Consider the following 25,683-nt stretch of genomic DNA (forward strand, 5'->3'; position numbering starts at 1 on the left):
TACAGTGAATTCCACATTGGTGTCCCTAGTTGGAACCCTTGTCCTAAGACCCCTGGAGCATCCTTGTGTGGAACACCAGCAAACCTGCACTTGCCTTCTACTTGGGTCACCATGACAAAATACCACAGGAGGTGGGAATCTGAGATCAGGGTGTCAGCAGTGTTGTTCTGGTCAGGGCTCTCTTCCTGGCTCGCAGTTACCTTCTTGCTTGCCCTTGCATGGTGGGGTGGAAAGAATACATATAAACCAACTCACTGGGTCCTCTTCTCATGAGGACACGCGTTGTATCATGAGCCTCACACTTTGGCTCATCTAGCTCTAGTCCCCAGGGGAAATAGTTGAGGTGATATCATTCTGATTTGTTAGACTTACTCTGTCCCCCTTAGGTCTCCTAGGTCAAGTGGGGAATCAGATGTTTTGATTTAGACTGCTATGGGAATAAGAGTTTATGGTGTCAGCCAGTGATTTACCTGCAACACTGAAGAGTGTTGAGAAAGGGGGCTTCTCAAAGACTTTAAGCTCTTTATTTTGAAAACAATTCAGACTTGGAGAAGACATGTTTAGAGCTGACTCTCATGAGCTATTGTTCCTTCTGAACCTTTGGAGTAGGAGGCAGGCACATCATGCGCTGCCCCCTGCTGCTTCTGGGTGCAGTTCCCTAGTGAGGCTGTTCTCCCGTAGAAGCCCAGGGCCAGGGCTGGTTCAGGCACTCTAACACGACTGGGCACTTTTTCTCCTCTGCAGCCTGGATTCCTCTCTGCTAATTGTCTCAGCAGTGTCCTTCCCGTCGTATTGTCACTGCATCCTGGATCCAGTTTGGGACTGTGTGTTGCACACTGTTGTCCCCACTTTTTAGCCCTCTTTCATTTGCAGCAGCCCTCAGTCATTTTTTGTCTCTAGTGACCTTGATGTCTTAGTGCGGCCCAGCCACTTTAGCCAGTTTGGGTCTGTGTCATGTTTGGATTCTGTACTCCTAGAGGTACACTCTAAAAGACGTGAATTTACCAGGTTTCACCTCCCAGCAGCAGTGTCTGCTGCCCCATGACTGCTAACACCTTACCTGGGCCAGCCGCTGTCTGTTCCCTCATCCAGGATGCACTGCCAGCGGTCTGTGGGGAGGTGGAATCATAGAGCAGAGACCGATAGCTCCCACCTGCTCTCTGGGCTCTTGCAGTGGAGCAGTGGTGGGTAAAAACAGAGAGTTCAAGCTGTGGCGATCAGAGGTGCTCCATAGTAGTCTGTTTGCAAATAAGATTTTATTTCAAGTAAGCCTTGCTCTGCTTTGCTGGAGCCTTCTTAGAGCATAGGTGAAGAATTGGAGGCAGAGAAGTGTAGCTGTCTGTCTTATCAAACCCTAGCCTGTATTTAAGTGTTCTGGTGTCTACTCTTGCGAGCACTTCATTATTCTGTTGAACTGATAGGTGAGCCACATGGCTGGTGACTCTATGAGAGCTTAAACACTGCCAATCTTTCCTAAGATTTTTAGTTAAATGAATTTTATGTTATAGATTTTCAGGCAGGATGTGTACTGCTGTAGAATAAGAGATGCTTTGGGTCTCTTTTGTAGGAGGACAAGGACACTGATTCTGCCAAAGAGCCCCTGGATGATCTCTTCCCAAATGACGAGGACGAGCCAGGCCAAGGAAGTGAGTGGCGAGTAGTGTGGTTCATCATGCAGTCTACTGGAGTCCACTTTCTCTCTGAGGATGTTCCTGACAGTCAGTGGGAGCCGTAGCATAAAAGCCTCAGCACACACGATTGTCTTTGTCCCCTAAAGGTGTTTGGGGCTATGGTGGTGCGTAGGCTGGACCCTAAGAACCAAATGTACACTCATGGCGCAGGTGTGGCCTGCGGGTCCTTGCAGGTAGAAGAGGTTGGAGTTACTTCTTGCTATCACTTTTATAGCCAGGAAGTCTGATGCAATTAGCAGCAGACAGGGCACCGTCCCTGTCAGGCTGAGGTTTTTTCCCATCTTGCCCAGGGGATATTTGTAGGTTGAATTGGCATAGAGCTAACTTGAATCAGAGGTAGTGGAAAAATGTCAAACTAACTGCCTTCTGTGTAGCTGTCCTGCCAGCCCTCTGAACTGTGCTTTCTCTGTGCAGTCCAGCAGCAGCATAGCAGTGCTGCCGCTGCTGCCCAGCAGGGAGGCTACGAGATCCCGGCGCGGCTCCGCACACTCCACAACCTGGTGATCCAGTATGCCTCTCAGGGGCGCTACGAGGTGGCTGTGCCGCTCTGCAAACAGGCCCTGGAGGATCTGGAGAAGACTTCAGGCCATGACCACCCTGATGTGGCCACCATGCTCAACATCCTGGCCCTGGTGTACAGGCTAGTCCTTAGGTTTCTATGCTGAATTGTACCTGGAGATGACTTTTTTTGGTACTGGGGATTGAACCCAGAGGCATTTAACCACTGAGTCACATCCCTAGCCCTTTCTATTTTTCATTTTGAGACAAGGTCTAAGTTGCTTAGGGCCTCACTAAGTTGCTGAGGCTGATCTCAAACTTGTGATCCTCCTGCCTTAGCCTCCCAAGCTGCAGGGATTATAGACATGTGCCTCCCTGCCTATCTGGAGATAACTTTTTAATCAGCTTGCCCCTTAAAATATGTTTTATAAATTTGTGTGAGCTACTTTCTAATCTTATCATCTGCTTCTCTTCAAATAGCCAGGGGTTACATACAAAATATTTAGCGAACTCTGTGGCAAGGGTTTTACTAAGCTGGAGTAGGCATTGCCAGTATCTATCCACCTGGGTCAGCCTTGGTTTTTTTTTTTTGGTGGTGCTGAGGATGGAACCCAGGGACTGGTGCATGGTGCGTGCTGGGCAAACATTCTACCCCTGTGCCACACCCCAGTTCTTTTTTTTTTAATATTTCTTTTAATTGTAGATGGACACAATATTTTTATTTGTTCATTTATTTTTTTTGTGGTGTTGAGGATCGAATCCAGGGCCTCACACCTGCAAGGCAAGCGCTCTACCACTGAGCTACAGCCCCAGCCCAATCCCAGCCCTTTTTTAATTTTTATTTTGAGACAGGTCTCACCAAACTTCCCAGCTTGGCCTTGAATATATGATCCCCCTGTTTTTTGCCTCCCTGAGTAGCTGGGATTGCATTGGGATGCCCCTGTGCTTTTAGAGTGAATTCCTAAGATGGGCCAGCGTGTAAATCATACTGCTGAACTACTTTTCAGTGGACAGTGCTGTTTGTCCTCCTGCTGCAGTATCTCCTATCTGGGTGGTGTTAGTTGACTATCTTTTTGTTTTAATTGGTATTTCTTTGAGTCATGCGTATTCTCCTGTGAATTTCTGTGTGACTTGCCCATTTCTTCTCTTAGGATTTTAATGCTTATAGTTCTGCCTTTGTTTTCATTTTGCATCTGAATTTCTGGTGGGCTCTTCAAGTCCCACTGTGCTGGGCCCTGCTCCTAAAGCTCCTGGCCAGGTGTGTCTGGGTGGGTCTGGCCTTTGGACAAGCAAGCTCCAGCTGTGTTGATGCTGCTGGCTGGCCTGGCTTGGATATTGAAGTCCATTCCTACTCATGCCAAATGTGGGCTCCACCCTTTTTTGACTGCCTCCAGTATTCTGTGTGGGGCTGCTGGCCCACGTAGCACAGTAGTGCAAGGTAGCAGTGTTGTTTCCATGGTCTAGAGGAGAGGCCAAGTTCAGAAACTGGTCAGGTGTGACCCAGAGCTTACCTTGCCCCAGTGCATGAACTTTTCTCTTTTTCTGTCACAACTAGATTGTCACAACAACAACAACAGCAACAACAACAAAACACACATACATATATATATACACACACACACATATACACATACACATATACATATCCATCTATATATTTATACACACACACACACCTGCACACACACACACATACATACACATATACATATATATTTTTCTATATATTGAATTACATATTTGGAGCTTAACTTTAATTTCTATAGTTCCAAAATTACATTTAAAAGGAGTTAGGAGACTGGCTGTAGCTCAGTGTTAGAACATGTACATGTGTGGCATGCACCAGGCCCTGGGTCTAGTGCCAGCACCATTAGGTAGGTAGGTAGGTGCGTGGATGGGTAGATAGGTGGGTAAGGATGTTGGTAGGTAGGTGGGTGGGTAGGTAGTTGGGTGGGTTTAGTAACCCACACCGGGACACTTATGATGTGTTTTTGATTCAGGGATCAGAACAAATACAAAGATGCAGCAAATCTGCTGAATGATGCCTTGGCCATCCGTGAGAAGACGCTGGGCAAGGATCACCCTGCGGTTTGTATATCTGGTTCTTTTGATATTTTTACACTTTTTTTTTTGCCCAGTGTGATTTTTGTCCGGCTCACCCAGTGTCACACTCAACAGCGAGGGCTGAGAGCCGCTTCCCAGGTGCACAGGTAGGGCTCTGCCTGGCAGCAGGCAAGCTCTGGTGCTCACGTACCAGTCACTCCTGATTTGTGGATCACTACCCCTCACCTGGCTCACCAGACATACTCTCTGACCCTAAATCAAATTGCATGTCCTCTTCTAGATTTGTTTCTCAAGAATCTGTGTGTTTTTTTATTAAAATCTGGTCAGATTTGCAGAGATCTCTTTGTGGCTTTTGGAGAAATTAAAAAAAATTAAGGTTAAGTTGATGTTGATTTATTTAATCTTAGAACTGTGTTCTGCTGTGCTGTGTGTTGTGAGTGGTGTGAGCAAATCACTGTTCTGTGGTCCTGAAATCACATTCCCATCAGTGATGAGTGCTTTGCTGCGGTGTGGAGCATGCCCGGGTCTGCTGGGTGTGTGGCTGTTGCTCCTGACGTCTCTTACCTACGGTCCTTGTGTCCTCCTATGATGGCAGGTGGCTGCGACCCTGAATAACCTCGCTGTCCTGTATGGTAAACGAGGGAAGTACAAAGAGGCCGAGCCATTGTGTAAGAGGGCCCTGGAGATCAGAGAAAAGGTGCGGAACAATGAAGAACTCGTGTTCTCTGAGATTCAGTTTTTTTGTGTTTTGAAAAGATTTTTGTTTTAAATTTTGAGAAATGAGCACTGTGATGGGTCATTGCTGATCATTTACTGAAAATAACTCATTTATAAAGGTTGATAAGCTGGGCATGGTGGTTCAGATATTTACTCTATAGTCTAACACTTGGGAGGCTGGGGCAGGAGGATCCCTTGAACCCAGGATTTCAAGACCTGCCTGGGCAATATAGTGAGTCCCCCTCTGAAAAAAAATAAAAAGATAGCTTCCCAACAGAGCCTAGTTGGCCCAGTCAGAGTGTGAGGCCCATTTAGGGGAGTGTTCAGGATGGCACAGTCCCAAGTGGCCCAGAGACAAGGGGCTCCTGAGCTGCACTGAACAGTGTTTGTGCTTCTCAGTAAGTTCACTCCATGTTCCTCTTACCGCTTAGAAAGTGGAGTGATTGTGTTAGGACTGAGGACTAACTCGGAGCTCTAGGCCGGGTGCCATGGGTATTACTAGTGGCTGCTCCAGTTCATGGTGCTCGATACTGAACTGTGCTGGGTGTGATGGTGCACACTGTGATCCCAGCAACTCAGGAGGCTGAGGCAGGAGGTTTTCAAGTTTGAGTCCGTCCTGGGCAAGTCCTTAAAAAGGACTGGCAGTGTAGCTCAGTGGTAGCATGCCCCTGGCTTCAGTCTCCACCACGACACACACATAAAAAAAACCCCGAAACCAAAAACAAACAAACAAATAGAAACTAAAACTAGAAACTACTGTGGTGGTCTCTGCAGCACTGTATGAGTGCGTCCAGATGCCGTGGAACCTGGTGCCAGGCCTGTCCTGGGTGCCTAAGAGTAAGTAATAGCTTAACTTGGCATTTTTTGTGATTGTTTATCAGTCATGCTGAGAGATTAATCACTTAATTTTGAGTCATGGCAAGGACTTTGGGGAGAAAGTGAAAGGGAGCTCGTGGCTTGGTTGTGTAGGTGATATTTGTTGTGCTGTCATCACGTGATACCTTATAAAAGAAAATGGGACAGTTGAGTCGGCTGAGGTCCAGATCAGAGCACACAAAGGTAGCAAGGATCATGAGCTCTATAAGATCATCTGCCAGTTGAGCTGGGTGTGGCGGTGCACACCCATAGTCTCAGCTGCACAGGAGGCTAAGATGGGAGGCTCTGGACAACACAGTGAGACCCTGTCTCAAAGAAGAAATAAAAGATCTTCCAAGTTTATTCAGATGTTTACTCTTCAGTTTATTCAGAGCCCCTTGCTTGGTTAGAGTCCCTGCCTCGTTGCACCGTCCACTAGTCAGACCTAGGGACCAGGGGCCCATTTTCTGTAGATCAAGCAGTGGGAGAGGAGTGGGCAGGCTTAGGGCATGGCTGGGCACCGGGCATGGCTTTCCAGAGGAGGTCAGTGTTTGAACTGCATTTTGGATAGCTGAGTTCAGTTTCCTGAGCAGGGAGAAGTGGGGGTGTGAAGGGTGCAGGATTGTGTGCTGTCTGGGGACTGTGTGTGAGAGGCACAGAGCTGAGGACTGTGCTGTCAAGGTTCAGGGAGCCTCAGGGCATGTCTTCACTCTTCTGCACCTGGCACCTCTCTAGCCAGGGTCCTGTGACAGGATTGATGGACAGGGTGGAGGGTGTGGTGGGCTGTGTCTTCCTGGGTGGGTCTGGCAGTAAAGGATGAGGAGAGGGTTTTGGGTCATGAGACTCCCCAGAGAGAAGAGAATAGCCAGGAGATGTGCTCCCGAGGCAGTGGGGATGGGGCGAAGGCTCCCTGGCCTTGGATGTGGGGTCTCCTCTCCAGGGCTGAAGAGGGCCCTGTAGGATGAGTCATGGGAGCAGGGAGGCTAGAGAAGAGGGCCCAAGCAGCTGGGAGAGCATTTGGGCTCAGGTAAAGCCAGCCTTTGTGAAGCCCAGCTCTCTGTTTTCACAGTGTAGTGGGCAGTAATTTGCCTGCGGGAGGCTTGTCACAGGAAGTGAGCACTTAAAAGCAGCCAAGGAAAATCAGCACAGTCCTTCTTGCCCTCTGGTTATTTTTGTTTTGTGGCATGGGAGCCATTTAAGGATTTTTAAGTCTGGATGTGGAACTCAGCCATGTTTATGATGTAGAAGGATCCTTCCTACAGGAGGGTGGTGACACGGCTAATGTTTCCATTTTACCATTCTCTATTCCCAGGTTCTAGGAAAGGATCACCCTGATGTTGCTAAGCAGTTAAATAACCTGGCCTTACTGTGCCAGAACCAGGGCAAATATGAAGAAGTAGAATATTATTACCAGAGAGCCCTGGAGATCTACCAGACAAAATTGGGACCCGACGACCCCAATGTGGCCAAGACGAAAAACAACCTGGTATGTTACAGATGTGGTTGGGCATGTTCTGCACACCTGTAATCCCAGCTGCTTGGAGGCTGAGGCAAGAGGATTGCAAATTCAAGGCCAGCCTGGGGAATTTAGCAAAACCCTGTCTCAAAATAAGAATAAATTAAAATTAAAAACAAAGAAAAGAAAAGGAAAAAAAAATGGGCTGGGGTATAGCTCAGTGGTGGAATTCTTGCTTAGCATGCTCAGAGACCTTGGTTCAATCCCAGAACTGAAAATAAAACAATACAAATGTTTTGTTATTTCACCTGTAGATGAAAATGTTTGTTTTATTTACATGTGAAAGACACTAAATATTTTATTTTAAGGCATCCTGCTACCTGAAACAAGGAAAGTTCAAGCAAGCAGAAACATTGTACAAAGAGATTCTCACTCGTGCACATGAGCGGGAGTTTGGTTCTGTGGATGGTAAGAAAGCTTTCATGTATTAAAAAGTGTGATTTCCAACTATGCAATACCCAGTTCTCACAGTGTTTCCTAGATAGAAGTTGCTTTGAATTTCATGGTTTTCTAAATGAGAAGAGAGCATGGGTCAATCAAATGTCCATTCACCTGTTTGCTTGTTCAAGTGTCCATTGCTCAGTGAGTGTGGTGAGAGCCCTGCGTGTGCTTTGCTGGGTTTCCTTGGTAGCTCTGAGAAGACCTTCCTTGCTGAGGAACTTAGGGCCCCTACTTCTTAAGTCTTCCCTTGCTGCTGCTCAAGTCTGCTTTCTTTATCCACAGCCTGTACATACTAGCTTAGAGCACCTTGCTGCAGACTCCACTCTGCCTAGGGCACTTCTGTGACCCCAGCAGCCCAGCCTGTTGGCAATGTAACCTGCCATTTGTCTGTCTCAAAGAGCCAGGCCATATCCCCTTTAGATTCTGTCAAATATTGCAAGTGCTTAAGACACAGTTGTAGATTAAATATTTTACTGAATTTAAACTGCTCAGTTAAATAATTGTGTTATTTTCCCTCATTGGGTGTTGGATAGGGCCAGTTGGTGGTATGGCATGCAGGAACCGCAGAATGTGGGTCATTGATGCACATGGAGTGTTTTTTTTTTGACTGCTAAGGCACTTTTTATATAAAGGTGTTGCATCCTAGAAAAAGAATTTCAGTATTTTCCTTCTTCATGGCATGGAAACAGGTGGTTCTGCCATTTCCTGGGTCTCTGTGTCACATCTGGAACTGGTCATTCCATGGTGTAACTTGGGCTTCCCCAGCAGTTCCCCAGCTCTACTGGTGTCTTGTGTGAGACTTGTGAGTGTAACCTGCCTCTTGGCCACAGTGAGACGTGGACTGATGGTGCTGGAGTGTGGGCCTGAGCGCTGCTCTAGGGGCATCAGCAGCATGTGTCTGTGCTTCATCAAAGCTGTGTGAGACAGCTGCCAGAAGCCTGTTACTTTTTCCTTTTACAGATTTTCTAGAAACCACTTTGGAAACATTTTTCAAGAATGTACTTTGTAGCCAAGTGCCATGGTGCAGGCCTGTAATCCCAGAGGCTCCGGTGGTTGAGGCAGGAGGATCAAGAGTTCAAAACCAGCCTCAGCAAAACTCAGTGAGACTGTCTCTAAATAAAATACAAAATAGGGCTGGAAATTTGGCTCAGTGGTTGAGTACTCCTGAGTTCAATCCCCAGTCACCCCCACCCCCCCCAAAAAAAAGAAGGAAAAAAACCCCACAAAAAATGTACTTTGTTTCTCTGCTAGTGAGTGGAGTGGTCAGTCTGCTGCCAAGGCTGCAGTAGGCACTGGATTTGCCAGGCCAGGAGGTCTGGTGTAGCCATGTGGCAGGGCTGACTGTCCCGCTTGCTTGGAGTGTCACAGTTCACAGGGAGCATTCTGACTTACCAGCCACAGAGGTGCCAGGTCATCTCTCCTGATGCTCCTTTTCAAAAGTTCCCCTGGAGTTAAGTGATTTCTTGGATTTGCTGTCTGCTACTGCTCAGGGTAGTAATGGGCAGTTTAGTTAGTCGGGCTCAAGTTTAAAGCAGTTTTCTTTACCGAGTTTATTCTCCATGCAAATCCCAAAACACAGGACAGAAAGGCCTTTTCATAAGCCTCATTTTTAAGATTCTTTTTTCTTTTGTGGCGTGGGTTCATTGTCTAGTGGGAGGTATTCATGTTCTGAGCAGTTGGGACTTCAAAGGAATATTGATTTATATCTTTTCTGCTTTTGCTCCCAAATTCTTCTACTTTTTCTCAGACTTAGGTTTAATGTGAGGTGCTCAACTTCTGAGTGCTTCCATTATGACGTGAGCCTGCATCTGTTGGGTTGTTTGGCCAGGCACTTGCCTGGAATGCTTCTGCATCTCCTCCAGCATGAACTTGATCTGTCCAAGTTGTAAGGAGTAATACTGAAGAAGCATTGTCCACAAACCTTGCAGTCACTGAGACCTAACAATTTCTGCTCACTGGGCTCTTGCTCTGCGGCTTACCGAATGTTATTATTCTTCCCCAGATGAAAACAAGCCCATCTGGATGCACGCTGAGGAAAGGGAAGAGTGCAAAGTAAGGCTGGTTGAGCGGAGGGGTGTGGGTGCTCGGCCCTCACAGCCTTCATGTTAACTCTCTGTTACGGTTTAGGGAAAGCAGAAGGACGGGTCGTCTTTTGGAGAGTACGGAGGCTGGTACAAAGCCTGCAAAGTTGACAGGTGGGTCTGGTCAGCCAAAGACCTGCACTACAGAGAGGTGCTGCAGGGCTGTAGGAGCAGCTTGGGAAGGTCAGATGTGGGGATGTCCCCAGTGTTGGGTAGTCCCAGATTTCCCCTAGTTCCATTCATGAAATCCCACCATCTCTGCTAGTGGATTATTTGTATGCACACAGCCCACTATGGAAGAGTGGGTCTGCCCACTGCTGCTCTGTCAAGGAAAGCCACCCAGTGGAAAGAAGTGTGGGACTTAAATGAGGAGAACAGCACTGAGGCAGCCTTGCAGCTCCCAGGGCAGATGTGCAGCAGATCTCAGAAGGCCAGCACTTGGAAAGCCTTCCCCAGCTGCTCGGGGCATGCTGATACACGCCCGCTTTGCCCTTGTGGCTCTGGGGGTGAGTCTCCCAAGCCTGTGGTCCCCTGCACTCACATGCAGCAGGGATGCCATGGCCCATCAGAGCAGTGCCCCTCGTCTGCTTCTATCTCCCTGTCTCAACTTCCTCCTTCTTGAAGACTCGGCTCCCCTCTTGTCTATTTCAGGAAAATAGACAGTACATGACAAGCACATCTCTTCTTCCTACCCCCTGAGCACTGGTCTTACAGTTATGGGAGTGTACTGGAAAGGCCCAACATTGATGAGGGAAAACAGCTCTCACAGTACTCATCGGTACTGCAATGCTGCGGGGTTTGCTGACATAATAGACCTTCCTGTTAGGAGTGCAACTTGTCTGCAGTCTCCTCTTGCTTCTTTAACTCACACCTGTCATTAGCTGATGAGCCTCTGATGAGACAGGAGGTTATGACTGCAACATGACAACCTGCCCTCAATCCTGCCCAGCACAGGCTGAGCTCTGTTTCCAGGGGCATGTGCTGACCCCTGAGTAGGCCAGCTACATGCCTCTGTGGTGGCCAGGGGCCCACCAGCAGCCAGGCCCTGGATGGCTTCAGCGTCTGCCTGGTGTGAGCTTTGCTGGAAGCAGCAGGGTCTGACGGCGTTGGCAGCAGGCCTATTTGGGCTGGGAGTGCTCTTCAGAAAGTTGCGGTTGAAGGAAGAACATGTCCCATGGCGTCCCCTGCCAGCAGACTGTGGGTGACTCCTGCTTGCCCTCTGTGCCCAGGGCACTGACAGTGAAGCAGGCTGTGCAGCGGGAAGGGAAGCGAGGGCCTGGAATATGGCAGTACTCATCCGTACTGCAGTGCTGCGGGGTTTTTCTAGGTTGCCTACCTGTGATGGTGGCCACCTAAGCCATGTCCTTAATAGTGCTGCATGTTGTATGCTTTTTTTACAGCCCAACTGTTACAACTACTTTAAAAAACCTTGGAGCACTTTACCGACGTCAAGGGAAATTTGAAGCTGCAGAGACATTAGAAGAAGCTGCCATGAGGTCTCGTAAACAGGTGGGTCATCCTGCGATCAAAAGGAATGGAGTACTGACAGCTGTGGCAGTGAGCTGTGAGACCTTCAGCCCTGAAGGACAGATGTAGGGTTCTGTCCAGGTGAAGCAAGGCATTCAGAGCAGGCAAATACTCAGAGGCAGAAAGCAGAGCTGGGGAGAGGAGTGGAGCAGTTGTAGTGGTAAAAGGCCCCTTTTGGGGTGGGGAAAGTTCCTGAAGGAGATAGCACAAAGCTGACAGTCACTGGCACTTGCCTACCTCTGGGTTACATACATTGCGTCTCTTTTTAAAGGAGTTAGATGAAAAAGATGACTGCTTCATAGTTTTTTTCTTTTTTAACCTGTTGTGAAATCCCCTAACTGTGCACACTAGAGATGCCTATGGAGAGCAGCCCCTGTGTGTGCCCTGCACGGATTGGGCCATACACAGACTCCAGGGAGGGCGTCCCTTCGAACTGCCCCCTCTGTGGCATGGCTGCTGTGGAGGCTGGCTGTCCTCCAGTGGCAGCCGGCCATTGTCTGAAGGCTAATAGCTTGGTTGGACCTTTTGCTACCTGATTAGTGGGGATTCTGTAAAGAAGCCCTTTGCTCCTCATCTAGGGATAAAACAACAGTGCTGAGACAGGAAAGATGCTTGTTCGTGCCTTTTAGCCACCAGTTCAGGAGTAAGGAGTTATTTTTATGCAGAGGTATGTGTGTACGTATGACCGTGGCAGTTTCTGTTTTGTATTTTTAGGGTTGGGGGACAGGTGTAGGTAGTTTTTCTCTGACTGGAATACCTGTAGGCTATTTTTATAGTTGTGGGTTTACAGCCACTATTTTGCTGAGTGACGTGTCCTGTAGTGTAGTCTCACAGGTGAGGAGAGAGGACAACATACTTGTGAGTGTGGGCAGAAGCCTTTCTTCCCTGCCCTGCCCTAACCATGCTCCTCCTCCTGGGCCCTCTCCATTTGCAGCTGGTGTGCAGAACGCTTCCCTGTGTGAGGAGGGGTCCCAGGTGGGGCCTGGGGCAGGGTTGATATTAGTCCTGTGACAGGTGGTGTGTTTGGAGTGTGGAGCTGGGGGCTGAAGCAGTGCAGAGAAAGGACCTGGGAATGCTTCAATCCCTGTCTCTTCTGGGCTTGTGCCTCAGAGGGAAGAAGCCACAGAAGGCAGGGAAGGGGCAATGTCCACAGCAGGACGCCAGAGTTGCTCACTGTGACCCAGGCTGCAGGGGGGGCCATGGGGGTCTCCTGCTGGGACTCCGTGCACTGGGCCTCATGCAGACACCAAGGAGGGGCCATGGACAGGAGAGGATGCGTGTTCGTCCGCTGGTGATTCCCTTTTCTTATTTTGGTACTGGGGCTGGAGCCCAGTGCACCACCACTGATCTGTGCCCCCAGCCCTTCCTATTTTGTATTTGAAGACAGTGTCTTGCCACGTTACCCACCTTGGCCTCCAACTTGGCCTCCAACTTGCGATCCTCTTGGCTCAACCTCCTGAGTTGCTCATCACTTCCTAAGCTGTGAAAAAGTGCTTGTAAAATATACCTTTTGAGAGTTAGTGGCTGGTTGAAAAAAATTTCTATCAAGAATAAATTTAGGGGCTGGGGATGTGGCTCAAACGGTAGCGCACTCGCCTGGCATGCGTGCGGCCCGGGTTCGATCCTCAGCACCACATACAAAGATGTTGTGTCCACCGAAAAACTAAAAAAAATAAATATTAAAATTCTCTCTCTCTCTCTTTCTCTCTTAAAAAAAAAAAAAGAATAAATTTAGGGGGAGGGGCTGGGATTGTGGCTTAGTGGTAGAGCATGTGTGAGGCACTGGGTTCAATTCTCAGCACCACATATAAATAAATAAAATAAAATTCATCAATAACTAAAAGAAAAATAAAAGTAGGGGCTGGGGTTGTAGCCCAGTGGTAGAGTGCTTGCTTAGCATGTGAAAGTCATTGGGTTCCATCTTCAGTACCACATATGAATAAATAAAATAAAGGTATTGTGTCATCTACAATTGGAAAAAAAAAAAAGAACAGAAGTAAAGCCAGGCACAAGGGCACACACCTATGACACCAAGGACTCTGGAGGTTGAGGCAGAAGGGTCACAAGTTCCAGGCCAGCCTCAGCAACTTAGTGAGACTCTGTCTCAAAATAAAAAATAAAAAGGGTTGGGATAGAGCTCAGTGGTAAAGTTCTCCTGGGTTCAATCCCTGGTTTTTTAAAAAAACACTTATTAGTTTTCAAGCATGTACCTGAGACACCAGGTGTCTCCTAGCATCCTGTGAAACTCCTCACACCTGAGGAAGTATAGGGCTCACCCTAGTTCTCCACCTGGATTGTGTCATGTTTCAGACACTTGACCCCATCTCTCTCAGCCATCCTTCCATCCTTTTGAAGCATTTCAGATAATTTGTAGGTATCCGTACACTTCCTACTGAATGTTTCAGTATAAATCATTACCTAGAGCTCAGTATCTGTTTATAGCTTTCTGCCTCTTTTTTTTTTTTTTTCTTTTGTACCAGGGATTGAATCCAGGGTGCTCTACCACTGAGCCACATCCCCAGCCCCTTTTATTTTGTATTTTGAGACGGAGTCCCCCTAAATTGCTGAGTCTGGCTTTGAATTCACAATCTTCCTGCCTCAGCCTCCTGAGCTGCTGGGATTACAGGTGTGTGCCACCACACCCAGCCTCTTTACAGCTTTTAATTTGAAGTGGACACTCAGTGTACCGCAGTCCTGAGTTGTGGCATTGTGGACACTGTGTAATCCCGACCTGTCACATCATTAGGAAGCCCTCCCCTGTGCCCTTTCCTGATTTTTTTTTTCCTCCTGATAATTTACCAACTGGTCTTTTCTTGAAGTATCTGAGAAACCCCTGCTCAGACCTGCCTGCTAATGGGTCCCACGTTTCCCCTGCCTGGCTCACAGGGTCTTGACACTGTTCACAAACAGAGAGTGGCTGAAGTGCTAAATGACCCTGAGAACATGGAGAAGCGGAGGAGCCGGGAGAGTCTCAATGTGGACGTGGTCAAGTACGAGAGTGGCCCTGACGGAGGGGAGGAAGTGAGTATGAGCGTAGAGTGGAACGGGGTAAGTACAGCGCACAGCCAGCTGCGCGGAGCTGGCGGGCGTGCTCGCGGCCCTCTCCGTCTCCTTGCTAGGCCTTTCCCTCTCCTAAATCAAGTGCCTGCGGCATCCCACAGCCTCACTGCTGCTCATACTCCAGGCTCCCGCTCGCTTGCAGTGTAGCCTCTTCTTGAGAGCCCACGAGAGCTGCTTGGCTTACCCCTGAGCTCTCCATGCTGACTGAGTGTCCTGGCGACTCAAAGCATTGGCCATACTCAGGTCTCGTGTCACCCCAGGAGTCGGTGTGGCAGACGACTAACTGGCTTCTCTAACTTGCCTGTTTCACTGCTAACTCAGTGCTCCCAACTTCACTGAGCTGGCTGCTCCGGATGTGTTAGAATTAACCCAGGTCATCTTCAGAGAGATGCTGGAACTTGTTTTTAGAGAAGAACAGCTCATGGACAAAAGCATCAGGGTGGCCACTCCTCCCACTGACCACCTGAGTCCTGCCTGCCAAGTCTTCACTCTTGGGGCGTCTGGCGATCCCACTCTTCACTGTTGCCTGTCTAGCTTCTCAGGTGGAGACTGCTTGTGTCTGAAACAAGCAGACCCCTGAGAGCTGCACTGGCTGGCTCTGGGGAAGTCCACTGCCCAGTCTACCCAGGGTTGCAGGGAGCATGTGACCCCAGCTGCTTTTCTGTACATGGAACTGGTGTCCTCGTCAGCAAGGATTTGCCATCCATGTGCACCATCGAGTTTTTGAAGCTGCAGCAGTGGTTTGATTAGCTGCCATTGTGCAATTTTGTTAAACTGCAGTTTGGGGCTTCTTATGTCTGTCTTATAAAGAAACCATTTGTTCTTCAGGATTTTCTTTTAGCTGTAGCAGATTGGTAGGAGCTTGCATCGCAACTGAGCAGTCTGGAAAGTGGAGCAGCCAGAGTTTCAGGGAGAATATTCTCTCCATTGTCCTAACCTGGCAGCTTCCTTGCTTTGGATCTTTCTGTGCCAAGACAACCAGTCAGCATCTGCTTTGACTGCTGAAGCCCAGCTGGGCAGTGGTCCCAAACTGCAGTGAGGACAGGGAGTCCTCCTGCCTATGTCTGCCCTGTTGGAGCTGTGTACTGTACTCTTCTCGGCTGCTCTGTGCCTGCATGCTTTTCCAAAGAGGGGCCTGCCTGCTTGGTCTTCAATGCCTGCCTGCAGAGTTTGACTCTCTTGTATGAAGTTCTGGAGGAGTTTCTCTTGAGACAGTATTTCTAGGTCCATGTCTATATGACTCTTGTGGCAGTGAGACTGTGACAGCCCAGGGCTCCACCATGTCTTCAGGACGTGCTGGGGAAGGAAGGGGGGCTTCTCTTGTCTACCTGGGAAGGGGCTTGGGTACCTTCCCAGCTGGATGTGGCTGGAGGTGGCCACGTGCTGGGCAGCAGCACCCCCACTGTCTCTTGTCCCGTTTCCTTTCTCACTTTGGACACATTATCACATCGGACATACCTGTGTGGTGACTTGGGGCTTTACTTTCTAAGTAGCACACTTGACTTCCAGACAGTGGTGCCTCAGGGCGCCAGTTCAGAGGTTCCTGAATGGGGCAGGGTGCCCTTCTTCCTATGGAGTGGCCAAGGCCTTGAGACCTGGGATGGCTGTGGCCTTCAGACTGCTCTTTGCAGCATTGAGCTCCCCTCCCCGGGCTTTTGATTTGCATTTTATTTTCAAATTGTACTTCCATTATTTTAAAGAGGCAGTGGAGGCCATGTGCACACTCAGGCATTTCTTTTGTCAGCTGTGAGAGGTGTGGTTACACGAGGAACGGAGTTGACTTGGTTCAGACCTGAGCACGCTGCAGCCCAGTGTGTTCGTCTGTCTGCACCAACGATCAAATGGTCTCTCCTGCCTGCTATAAGTGAAGGCTTCCTCGAGGTCACACAGCAGGCCATTTGAAAATCTGGCAACCACTGTGTGCCTCAATATTTTTTTCAGGATTATGCATTTGAGATAAAACAAATAAACTGGGTGTTGAGGCAGATGTCAAGAGTGCACCTGTCACCTCTTACCTCAGATTTCAAGACTGCACCAGTCACCTCTAACCTCAGATTTCAAGTTTTTATTTTAAATTGTGATTTTGCATAAAATTTTTTAATTTTTAGAAAAAGAATTTCTGTATCTGATAATGGGTGGGGTTGATGGGGAGGGAACCCAGGCTTGGCACATGCCGGGCCAGCGCCCCAACACTGAGCTTCACCCAGCTCCTCAGTGCTCTTCAAAACCTCGGAACCCGCCACATGGGGGAAACCATCTGTCACTCTCTTGGGTTGTGGCAGCTTCAGAGCCAGTGCAAGGCCTTTTGCTTAAGTGACAGTGGCCATTTCCACAGGACGTTAGTTTTTGTCAGTATTCAGAAGTGGCATAGAACAAAGGGTGCCATGGTCAGAGACAAGACAGACGGTCCTGGTCATTGCCCCTGCGCTCCTGTCTGTGAGTCCCCTTAAGCGGGGTCATGTGAGCCAAGGAGAAGGCCAGCAAGGTCATTGGGATGCTGAGGACTTGGGGAGCGTGGGTGTCAGTTCTGAACACTGGGGTCACTTGCTGAGGAGGCACAGCTCTCTTCTCTTGCCTGTGCCCTGCCAAGGCTGCGACTCCCTGGGGCTCCGAAGGCAGCTGGGGCTCCTGAACCCCCTGGAGTGAGCACAGCTGCCCCCCGTCTGGGAACCCTTTTCTCAGTGAAATTGAGCTTCCTTGGCCTCTGTCCAGGGGCTTTGTGTCCTGTGAAGTGGGTGCTTCAGTCACAGGCACCACGGGGCCCTTCTGGGCTGTCCTGGGTCGAGGTCTACTGAGCCAGTGTCAGGATGCGCTTCCAGCCCCCTGTGCCCAGGGAGCCTCCTTCCCCGGCCTGTGCTGGTTCTGCTGCCAGCTCAGAAGCTGCCCTGGCTGTCTCCCATCTCCCAGGCTGTTCTTTGCTGAGATTTCACTACACTGAATTCCTCTTACCCAGGATTATTGGGGAAGGTAATAATGGTTAATTAGAAGTAGATTTTTATTTTTGAAAAATTACCCTAGGAAGACAACTAGATCATACCAAAAGGGAAATTTAAAAACTGCAGCACCTGCAGCCTCCCTGCTCAGAGGCCCCCTGTGTGACTCGAATGTCTTCATGGCATGTAAAGAAGTGTCAGGATGCAGGGGCCTCCTAGTTCCCAGTCCGTCCCGGTGGAGTTCTGTCCAGTCTCTGGGTGGTCACCGTCCTTAGGTGGCACGTGCAGGGTGGGGACCAACCCTAAGGGGGCAGATGTGCCCAGCTCTGGTCCAGCCCAGCCCTGAGTACCAGCTGCAGACCTGGTTGCAGGGCTCATAGGAAGTGGTGGCTGGCCTGCATGAGTGTCACCTTCCTCCCCAGCAGCTGCAAGCGTGTGTGTGCGTGTGCATGTGAGTGCGTACCCATACCCTGAGATCCTTCTGGACCCTGTGGTTAGCCTAGGATCAAGCTTGGGGAAGGTGAGCACCTGCTGTGGGCACAGTGGATGGCAGGCACAGAGCACCAGCCTCCTTTCTGTGAAGAGCAGCAGGAACTTCTGATTTATTTCCTCCCAGCATTCTTGAGGCTTTGGTAACAAGTTTTATTTTTCCATTTTAAAGATGAGAAAGATGAAGCTCGGGCTGGTTAAGTGACTTGCTCAGCGTGAGCCCCATGGTGAGTCAAGTGGCTGGGGACAGGCCTGCGTCTGGGCTCCTGTCAGATGCGGTTGTCCTCGGGCCAGACCCAGGAGGCCTTCCTGCCCGTGGAAACTCATTTTATTTAGGATGTCAACTGCATGTTTAAAATGTGCTGTCGACTTTTAAAATCAGTAGTTCTTAAGTTCTGAAATGTCTAAGATGTTAGTGTTTTTAAGAGAGTGGGAGTCCTGCCTGACTTGGGGAGCAGTCACAGTGTGGGGTACCAGGAGAGGCTTAAGAGGGAGAGCTTCCCAGGAGAGGCCCAGGTGGTGGCCTTCTGTGGCCAACGTTTTGGTCCCAGCAGATGCCTTCCAGTGCCAAGTCTGCTCAACGTAGTTACTTGTGAGAACTTTCACAGTGGGCCTCAAGGAGATTTCTGACTTGCCAGCCCACACTCCTAGAATGCTCCCTTTACTCTGACGACCATCAGGAGTACCCACCGATATTCTGTAGGGTGCCCTGGGGCTGGGCACCTGCTCTCTGCAGGGCTGGTAGAAGCAGGTGGCAGAGGCAGTGCCCAGTGCTGAGGCTGCACAGTGCTGTGAGAGCCGTGACCTAGAAGTACTGTAACCAAGCTGCGCGGAGCGCGATCTGCTGCCCTGTCCTCACCGCGGGTTCACGTGGCTCTCTCTCCTTTCTGTCTGACAGGCCTAGCCGCCCGTGTGCCTCTCACACTGCTCCTGCATGACGGGTGGCGCCTTCTCCGGCTTCCCTCTCTCTTCAGTGCTGCCCGCTGTGTCTAGCAGCCCCTAGGAGCTTGTCAGAGCTGCACCTCTGTGACTGGCCATTCCTCTTGGTGCTGCTGTCCTCTTGGGGGCTCCTGATTTCTGTATACATGTAGCTTTGCCAGATATGTACTTAGTAATAAGAACTGTATTAATAAAACCCATTTACTGTGTAATACACAAGTTCAAAAATTAAGAGCGATTAGCTGTTCACTCTGATTCCAGGTAGTTAGAAGTGTCGCACAGGAGTTACCATGGTGGCATGACGGTGACCTGTGGACAGTGGCGAGCTGTAGGAGTAGGGCATGTGCTGCACGTCCCCCTTGTGCTAGAGGCCTGGCGGGGCCCTGCAGGGCCTCCAGGACACGCTGCAGTAGTTTGCTGTGTAGTCTTGTGTGAAGTTTAGCGATTCTGCTCTGCTCTACTAATCCTCAAGTGCTCAGTGACGTGTGTATTTGTGTCTTTCTAACTTCTAATAAACTCACTCCGGCTGACCTGTGTCCTGCGTCTGTCTGCTGGGTCCATGAGCGCCGTGCTGCAGAGCCCCTGAGCCACGGGTCCCTTGGGTCTCGCCGAGGGGCTGTTCTCAGAATAAATATCGCTGTTCACACACATTTCCTTCTGTGTCTCATTTCTGTTGGGTTCTGCCAGGAGTTCATTCCTAGTGTCTGAGCTGGTCACGGTGCCAGGTGGTCCCTCTTTACTTGCTTTCTTCAGGGTGTCTGAGGATGTTTAGTTATTTGTAGAAAATGAACATTGCATCTAATTTTCTCACTACATTGATACCGACATTGAAGGAGACCTTCTGTTTGCTGGGTGCTGCCTGTAGCTGGAAGGGTCCAGAGGATTCACTGTCTAGACCAGATGTTCACCTGTTTATTGAACACGGGATTTGATTGTGGTGACATTCCTCGAAGCTGCCCTAGTTTCCTAAAGTGTGTGTTGTCTTTGTCTCAGGGCAGCAATCTAATTGACTTGCCTTGGGGAATGTGATGGCTTGGTTTCTGTGAGCTGCTCCGCACTCAAGGGGTCTCACCACCATTGGCTCATCTGTAATGAAACTGCACGTGGATGGATTTCTGTGCCCACGGCCAGTTGGTGGCTTCTCAGGACTAGAATGGCTGGGCTGAGCTGGGTGGGCTGGGTGGGCTGGGCGTCCTGGTCTGCCCCCAGCTGGGCCTGGGGGGGGGGGTCCTCCTGCAGCTTCACATTTGTTCACGTTTTTTTCAGGATGGCACTGGATCTTTAAAACGCAGTGGTTCCTTTAGCAAACTCCGGGCCTCCATTAGACGCAGCAGTGAGAAGCTGGTTAGGAAGCTGAAGGGAGGAAGTTCACGAGAGAGTGAGCCAAGGAACCCCGGGTAACTATCTCCCCAGCCCTCCTGCCCACCCAGGTCCTTGCTCCTCACTAGGCCCCCCGAGGCACCTCTTGCTTGGGCCCAGATTCAGCAACGGGGAGGGGTTTAGTAGGTTCCATCTTTGTCCAAGATGGAAATAATTGTAAAACTTCCTGTTAGAGGCCCAAAGGATTGATGCCTTCAAAAGAAATTTGTGGACTTTGATTTTGTTACATGTTCAAAGAAAGCCTTTGCCGGGAAAAGTGGGTATTGAATACTACAACACTGCGAGTTTGGAACTTGTTACCCTTGATAGGCATTACTTTTTTTTTTTTTTTTTTAATTAGCATTAGTTCAAATCCTTTAAAATTTTAATCTTTCAAAATCACGTTAGCTATGACTAACTCTCATGCAGATATCATTATCAGGAGCAAAAAGGGTTTTGAAAGAAGGGCTGTAGTTTTATGGCTTTTAAAAAAAGTTTGTATTTTCATACTTTCAGTTTCTATGTGCTTGAAGAAAGGCCTAAGTCATGGGTCTTGGAGTCTTCTCTACAGTCACATCCACACTGCCAGTTTTCAGCGGGGCATAGTGACACACACCTGTAATCCCAGGAGCTCAGGAGGCTGAGGCAGGAGGATCACAAGTTGAAGGCACTTAGCAAGATCCTGTCTTAAAATAAAATATAAAAAGGGTTGGGCATATGCTCAGTGGTAGAGCACCCTGGGTTCAGTGCCCACCACTGTGGGGCGGGAGGCGATCCCATGTGAAACCTTCTGTGGTCGAAATTTTGGTCAGCTCAGGGCTGTCAGTCCACTGGGGACCTGTGAGAAATGTCAAGTCCTGTCCTTTTCAGCTGTTTGTTATTTTGCCCTTTAAAACCATGTCCAGTCTGATCCCCTCAGTGGCATTTAGGACCTGTGCCCGAGACCCTGCCATCACCCACACCTGGTGCCTCCGTAGCCAGTAGAGGGTCTGGCCAGAAGGTCCACAGTGGCCACCACTCTGTCTGTGCTTGGCCTTCTTGGCCACTCTGTCCCTCTAGGAGTCACTCCACTTGAGGGTGAAAACTTCTGGTGGGTTTTGGGAGCTGGGTGTCCCTGGGCAGAAGCAGTGCTACGCTGCTGTGGGCCCCTCAGGAACACCCGTGGGGGAGGTCAGGGTCCCTGCAGCTGGTGGAAACTGTCTGGGCCCTGGCACAACGCCCCTGGCTGGCCAGGTGCAGTGCTGCCGTGCTCTCTCACTTGGAAGGTGGCCCTGGACTGCCTTGGGGTGAGGTGTCTGATTGTTCCCAGACCTGGAGTGACAGGTCACACAGAGTGACAGGTACACCGAGTGACTCTGGAACGGCTGGATGTTTGCCTTTTTACGACGTTGGGAGGGGCCGACAGTGCCCCACAGCTGCTGGGTCTGACCCCGCAGGGGGACCTTTCTGAGCAGAACAATTTGTGCATCAGAACACCCTATCCAGGGTTTTAGTTCCTTAGAGGGAGGCACCCTGGCCGCTTGAGGCTCTGGACATTTTGAAGGCCTTGGTGTGCACACCCTAGTTCTGACTCTGAGCCCTGGGACAGGGCCACACTTCCCACGTGAGAGCAGTCAGCATCCTTCTGTTGCTTCCAAGACCTGGCTTCTGACATGCTGAGTGCGGCCGCCCTGCACTGTGTCCAGTGCTGCTGCAGGGTCAGCCTGAGGATGGCAGTGGTGTCTGTGCTCACACAGCCCAGTGCGTCCTCAGTGGCCTTGGGGCTCCCATCCCATGAGACCACAAGGCCAGTGTTCTCGGGCACCTCCCATGGGCTGCCTGGCCTTCCCTGGTGTCCTGCTGTTGGCTTCTGGGGCCCCAGCACCTGCTTTTCTAGCCAGTGCTTGGGTGGGGCTGAGCCTATTGGCCTGGGGCTGCCACAGGAGTTGCTGACTGGATGTTCCAGGATCAGGCTTTGGTGGCCCACTGCTGAGCTGGACTTGTGTGCCATCGTCCTGATGCCCCAGAGTGAAAGAGTCACTGTGAGGGGTCCCGCCGCTGCTTTCATCCTGCAGAGTTGAGGGAGAAGGCTGCATTGCCTTCTTAGAAGAAACCAGCTGGCCGCAGGGAGAAGAGAGCAGTCGAGCCTGTGGACAGGGCTGAGCTGATGTGGCTGCACTTGGTCTGGAGTGGCCTAGGTAGAGGAGAACTAGTAGGGGCCTCTGGCAGCATCCGGGCGGCTGCTGGACAGTCCGTCCTGTTGGACACCCTGGGTGGGTTCTGCTTGGGGAAAGGTAAGCTGTGGTCTGCGTGTCACTGTGTCAGCGAGAGTTGGCCCACAGCTGTTGGCTGGGCACCCTTGTCCTCTGTGCCCCTGGGCTCACTGGTGTCCCACGGGAGCACTCCAGTGACCTCAGGGTCCCACGGGAGCACTCCAGTGACCTCAGCACCGCGTCACTGTGCGAAAGTGGAAGTGGCTTCGTGTCCAGAGGTGTCCGTGAAGGAGGTGAACAGTGCAGTGATTTTTGTAGCCTCCGTGATCTAAACCCAGGCTACAGGTCATTCCCTGGCCTACAGCTCAAGTACCGTAGTCATCAAACGGTGGGGAAAAGTGAATGTATATATAAATGGCTGTGTTTCTTTACACGTAAAGCCATAAAATTTGTTTTAAATGTTGGTTTTCTGAAGTAAGAAATACTGCCTTCAGAGTTTTTCTTACTGATGATAAAATTGCTTTTCCTAATATATAAAAAGTATGAAATACAGAACATACTCATGTGTCTGATAGATGTTCACAGTGAGCTCCATGTCTGGCCTGGGTGGGTTGAGCCCTGCATGAGGCCCCCCAGGCCTCCAGAGCCCCAGGGCAGGCATGGCAGAGGGGCTTGGTGTGTCCAAGAACCATGGGCTCTTTGTTGGGAGATGCAGGAAACTGGGCTTTTGTCTGGGGCATAAAACAGCAGGGACTTCCAGGGAAGGCCCAGTCCCCAGGGACCCCAGTGTCCTGCTGGCTGGTTGACATGCTGATCCATTTGTCCTTGCATGTCCGCGTCGGTGTCGCAGCATGAAGCATGCCAGTTCTCTGAATGCTCTTAACGTGGGTGGCGAGGCTGCAGAAGATCATTCCCAAGTAAGGAGCCTTCCCTGTCCTGCCCTGGCCGCTCAGCGCCGAGCCGTTCTGCCCATGCGGCAGGGATGTGAGTCGGATGGCCGGCTGTGCCAGCCCGCCCTTCCTGCTCTCCCTGTTGGTTGTGTGAGCCAGGGATGCTCAAGCTGCGAACACCCACGGGAGAGGGGTTAACCCAGTGATCTTGCACGTGGCTTGACCTAGTTCAAGCGATTTGTTCTGATAGAGTAATGTCAAAGCTCGACCGATTCTCACGTGAGGAATCATGATTTCAGTCTCTAACTGGTTCTTTGCCTAGTTGAGCTGTAACCCAGTCCTCTAGATGGCCAGCACCAGGTGGCACACGGCTGGTGTGCGTTTGGACACTAAGATGTCAGTGCCTGGCCGCGGTCTACACCGCAAACGCGCAGCGCACTTTGTTTCATCTTGGCGCTCGTATCTGTTGGCCTCTGTCTGCATCAGAAGTGACCTTTTCGATTTTTGTTTCTCTAGAACATCTGGTGTGGCCATCTCTTGGGGGCTTCAGAAACTGGCCCTATTGCTCAGGTCCCCAAGTAGACCTGGCAGCCCCAGTGGCCTTGATTCCCTCTGCTCAGAGCTCACCCACAGTTGCTGGTTCCCAGGCACCACACCTGGAGAGCTGGCAGCCCTTCAGTGGTCACTGACAGGGGGGGCCTGGCAGCACCTGGGAGGCATTGCCCAGAGCTTCCCCAGGGCTCCAGGCAGCCACTGGAGGACACTGAGCACTCCTGGCAGTGAGACGGAGAGGTCTCAGTGCTGGGGACCACCCCACAACTGCGCACTGCTGTGGCCCAGCCCAAAGGCTGTGGTTGATGCAGACCTCTAGCCTCCAGGTCTGAGCACCGGAGCTGAAGAGCCGAGGAGTAGGCCAGGCCTGGGACCCCAGGGAGCTGGCGCCATTGGGGGTGCTGGTTAAGCATGACGTTTTGTTTTCTTCATGCAGGAACGAAGTAACTGTTTGGCAGACTCGAGAGCTCTGAGTGCCAGCCACACTGACCTGTCCACTGAGGGTCGGGACAGAGCTAAATAGAATTCCCGAAACTAACGGAGCACTGAGACCCTCGCAGCCCTGGTGGTGGCCGAGCTTTCTTTCCTAGATAGTGACGGCCAACCTCAGGGGCTGCCTTTAGAAAAGAGTGGGCAGCCATGCCCCAGAATTCTGCATCTGGCGCCCGAGAACCACCAACATGAGAGCCGGACACGCCTGCATCTGTCTGTCTCCCTCTTGCCCTGATCCCAGGCCTCTTTTAGACTTTGATACTGTGACAAGTCTGTAATGAACCAGACACAGAGGACGTCCTCTCGGAAGGGAGCTCGAGGTAGTCTGTTAGAGAAACCGGTGCAGGAGAGACGGCGTGGCAGGGAGGAGGCTCATCAGGCTCTATCTCGCGGTGTTGCCTCAGGGCCTCTGCAGGGCCAGCGTGGTGACTGACAGGGTACGGTCCCAGCCCTTGCCTGCTGGCTCCTTCAGCTAAGCACCTTGACACGTGTCTTTCATTTTTGAAAAGCTTTTGAGGGGTGGATTTTTCAGGAGAACCATTCAGGCAGCGTGTGAGCCACAGGAGGCTGTGAGCCCACGGCAGCTGGCAGGTTCAGGGCGCCGGGTGCCAAGTGTGTCCCAGGCTGTGCAGCCTTTGCCGGGACGTGGGGTTTCAGTGCTCACCTCGCAGCAGCCACGGCCCTAACTTGTTTGCTTCTAGCTACCTTGAAGCATCCCTTTGCATGCTGCTGGGCGAGGGGCTGGTATGCTGGATGTGGGCTGCTGGGGCCCACGTGCTATTCTTGAGCCAAGGGCCGGAGATGACAGCAATGGGGGTTTTTGCAGCAGCTGGACTTGAGATGTCTTCATGTGCCCTGTGACTGGGTATCAGTTCTGGTTGCCAGCTGTGGCTGTGGGAAGGGTGTCTGCTCCTGGCAGGCCCGCGTGTGCCCCAGGGCTCTGGCCAGCCTTCCTTCTGTACTGCCGTATGGAGGCTGCTGGCTAGGTTTGCACTGTTGCTTCTGAGGGGTCGGGAACTAGTTTTCTAAATGCTGTCTAGTGAGGTTTAGCACAGTCCATAGTGTGACAAGCTGCTCCCGACACAGCTACTCAAGAAAAAGGGAAGCTGCAGGCCCAGCTCCCTCCACTCCAGGCTGTGAGCACCCAGAGCGCAGAGCTAGGCCCCTGCGGATGCACTGCTTCACGCCTGGCCCAGCCCAGATGGCCTTGGGCTGTCTCTGTGGGAATGCAGGTGGGGGGGCAAAACCTGTGGCACCCAAGGAGCCACACTTCAGTCACAGGGGGAGCTGCATGGGATCTGGGGCAGCAGGTAGCCTGTCTCCAGTGTGGTCCTCTGCAGCTTAATGCTCTTAGGAAAGAAGTGGCCACGTCCACACTCCTCAGTGT

General features: G+C 50.8%; 1 protein-coding gene across 26 annotated transcripts in view; it reads left to right on the forward strand.

Annotated features, from left to right (window-relative positions):
• The window catches only part of Klc1 (kinesin light chain 1), a 97,846-nt gene that overhangs the window by 67,932 nt on the left and 4,231 nt on the right, over window positions 1-25,683 (forward strand). The window contains exons 3-15 of one of the 26 annotated variants that reach the window (XR_007346028.1): window positions 1,568-1,646; window positions 2,106-2,331; window positions 4,190-4,277; window positions 4,849-4,950; window positions 7,138-7,311; window positions 7,650-7,749; window positions 9,785-9,834; window positions 9,910-9,977; window positions 11,264-11,372; window positions 14,277-14,438; window positions 20,078-20,208; window positions 23,213-23,279; window positions 24,241-24,733. Coding sequence is in view for 17 of the 26 variants with exons in the window: in XM_015496166.2 (XP_015351652.1) it covers window positions 1,568-1,646; window positions 2,106-2,331; window positions 4,190-4,277; window positions 4,849-4,950; window positions 7,138-7,311; window positions 7,650-7,749; window positions 9,785-9,834; window positions 9,910-9,977; window positions 11,264-11,372; window positions 14,277-14,438; window positions 20,078-20,208; window positions 20,687-20,792 (1,395 nt within the window). In the remaining 9 variants the exon portion in view is untranslated. Of the gene's footprint in view, window positions 1-1,567; window positions 1,647-2,105; window positions 2,332-4,189; window positions 4,400-4,848; window positions 4,951-7,137; window positions 7,312-7,649; window positions 7,750-9,784; window positions 9,835-9,909; window positions 9,978-11,263; window positions 11,373-14,276; window positions 14,439-18,044; window positions 18,100-18,770; window positions 19,344-20,077; window positions 20,209-20,686; window positions 20,825-23,212; window positions 23,280-24,240; window positions 24,734-25,683 lie in introns of those variants that run through there. The other 25 variants (XR_007346027.1, XR_007346030.1, XR_007346029.1 and 22 more) reach the window with 25 other exon arrangements.

Source organism: Marmota marmota, unplaced genomic scaffold, assembly GCF_001458135.2.
Source record: "Marmota marmota marmota unplaced genomic scaffold, marMar, whole genome shotgun sequence".
NCBI lineage: Eukaryota > Metazoa > Chordata > Mammalia > Rodentia > Sciuridae > Marmota > Marmota marmota.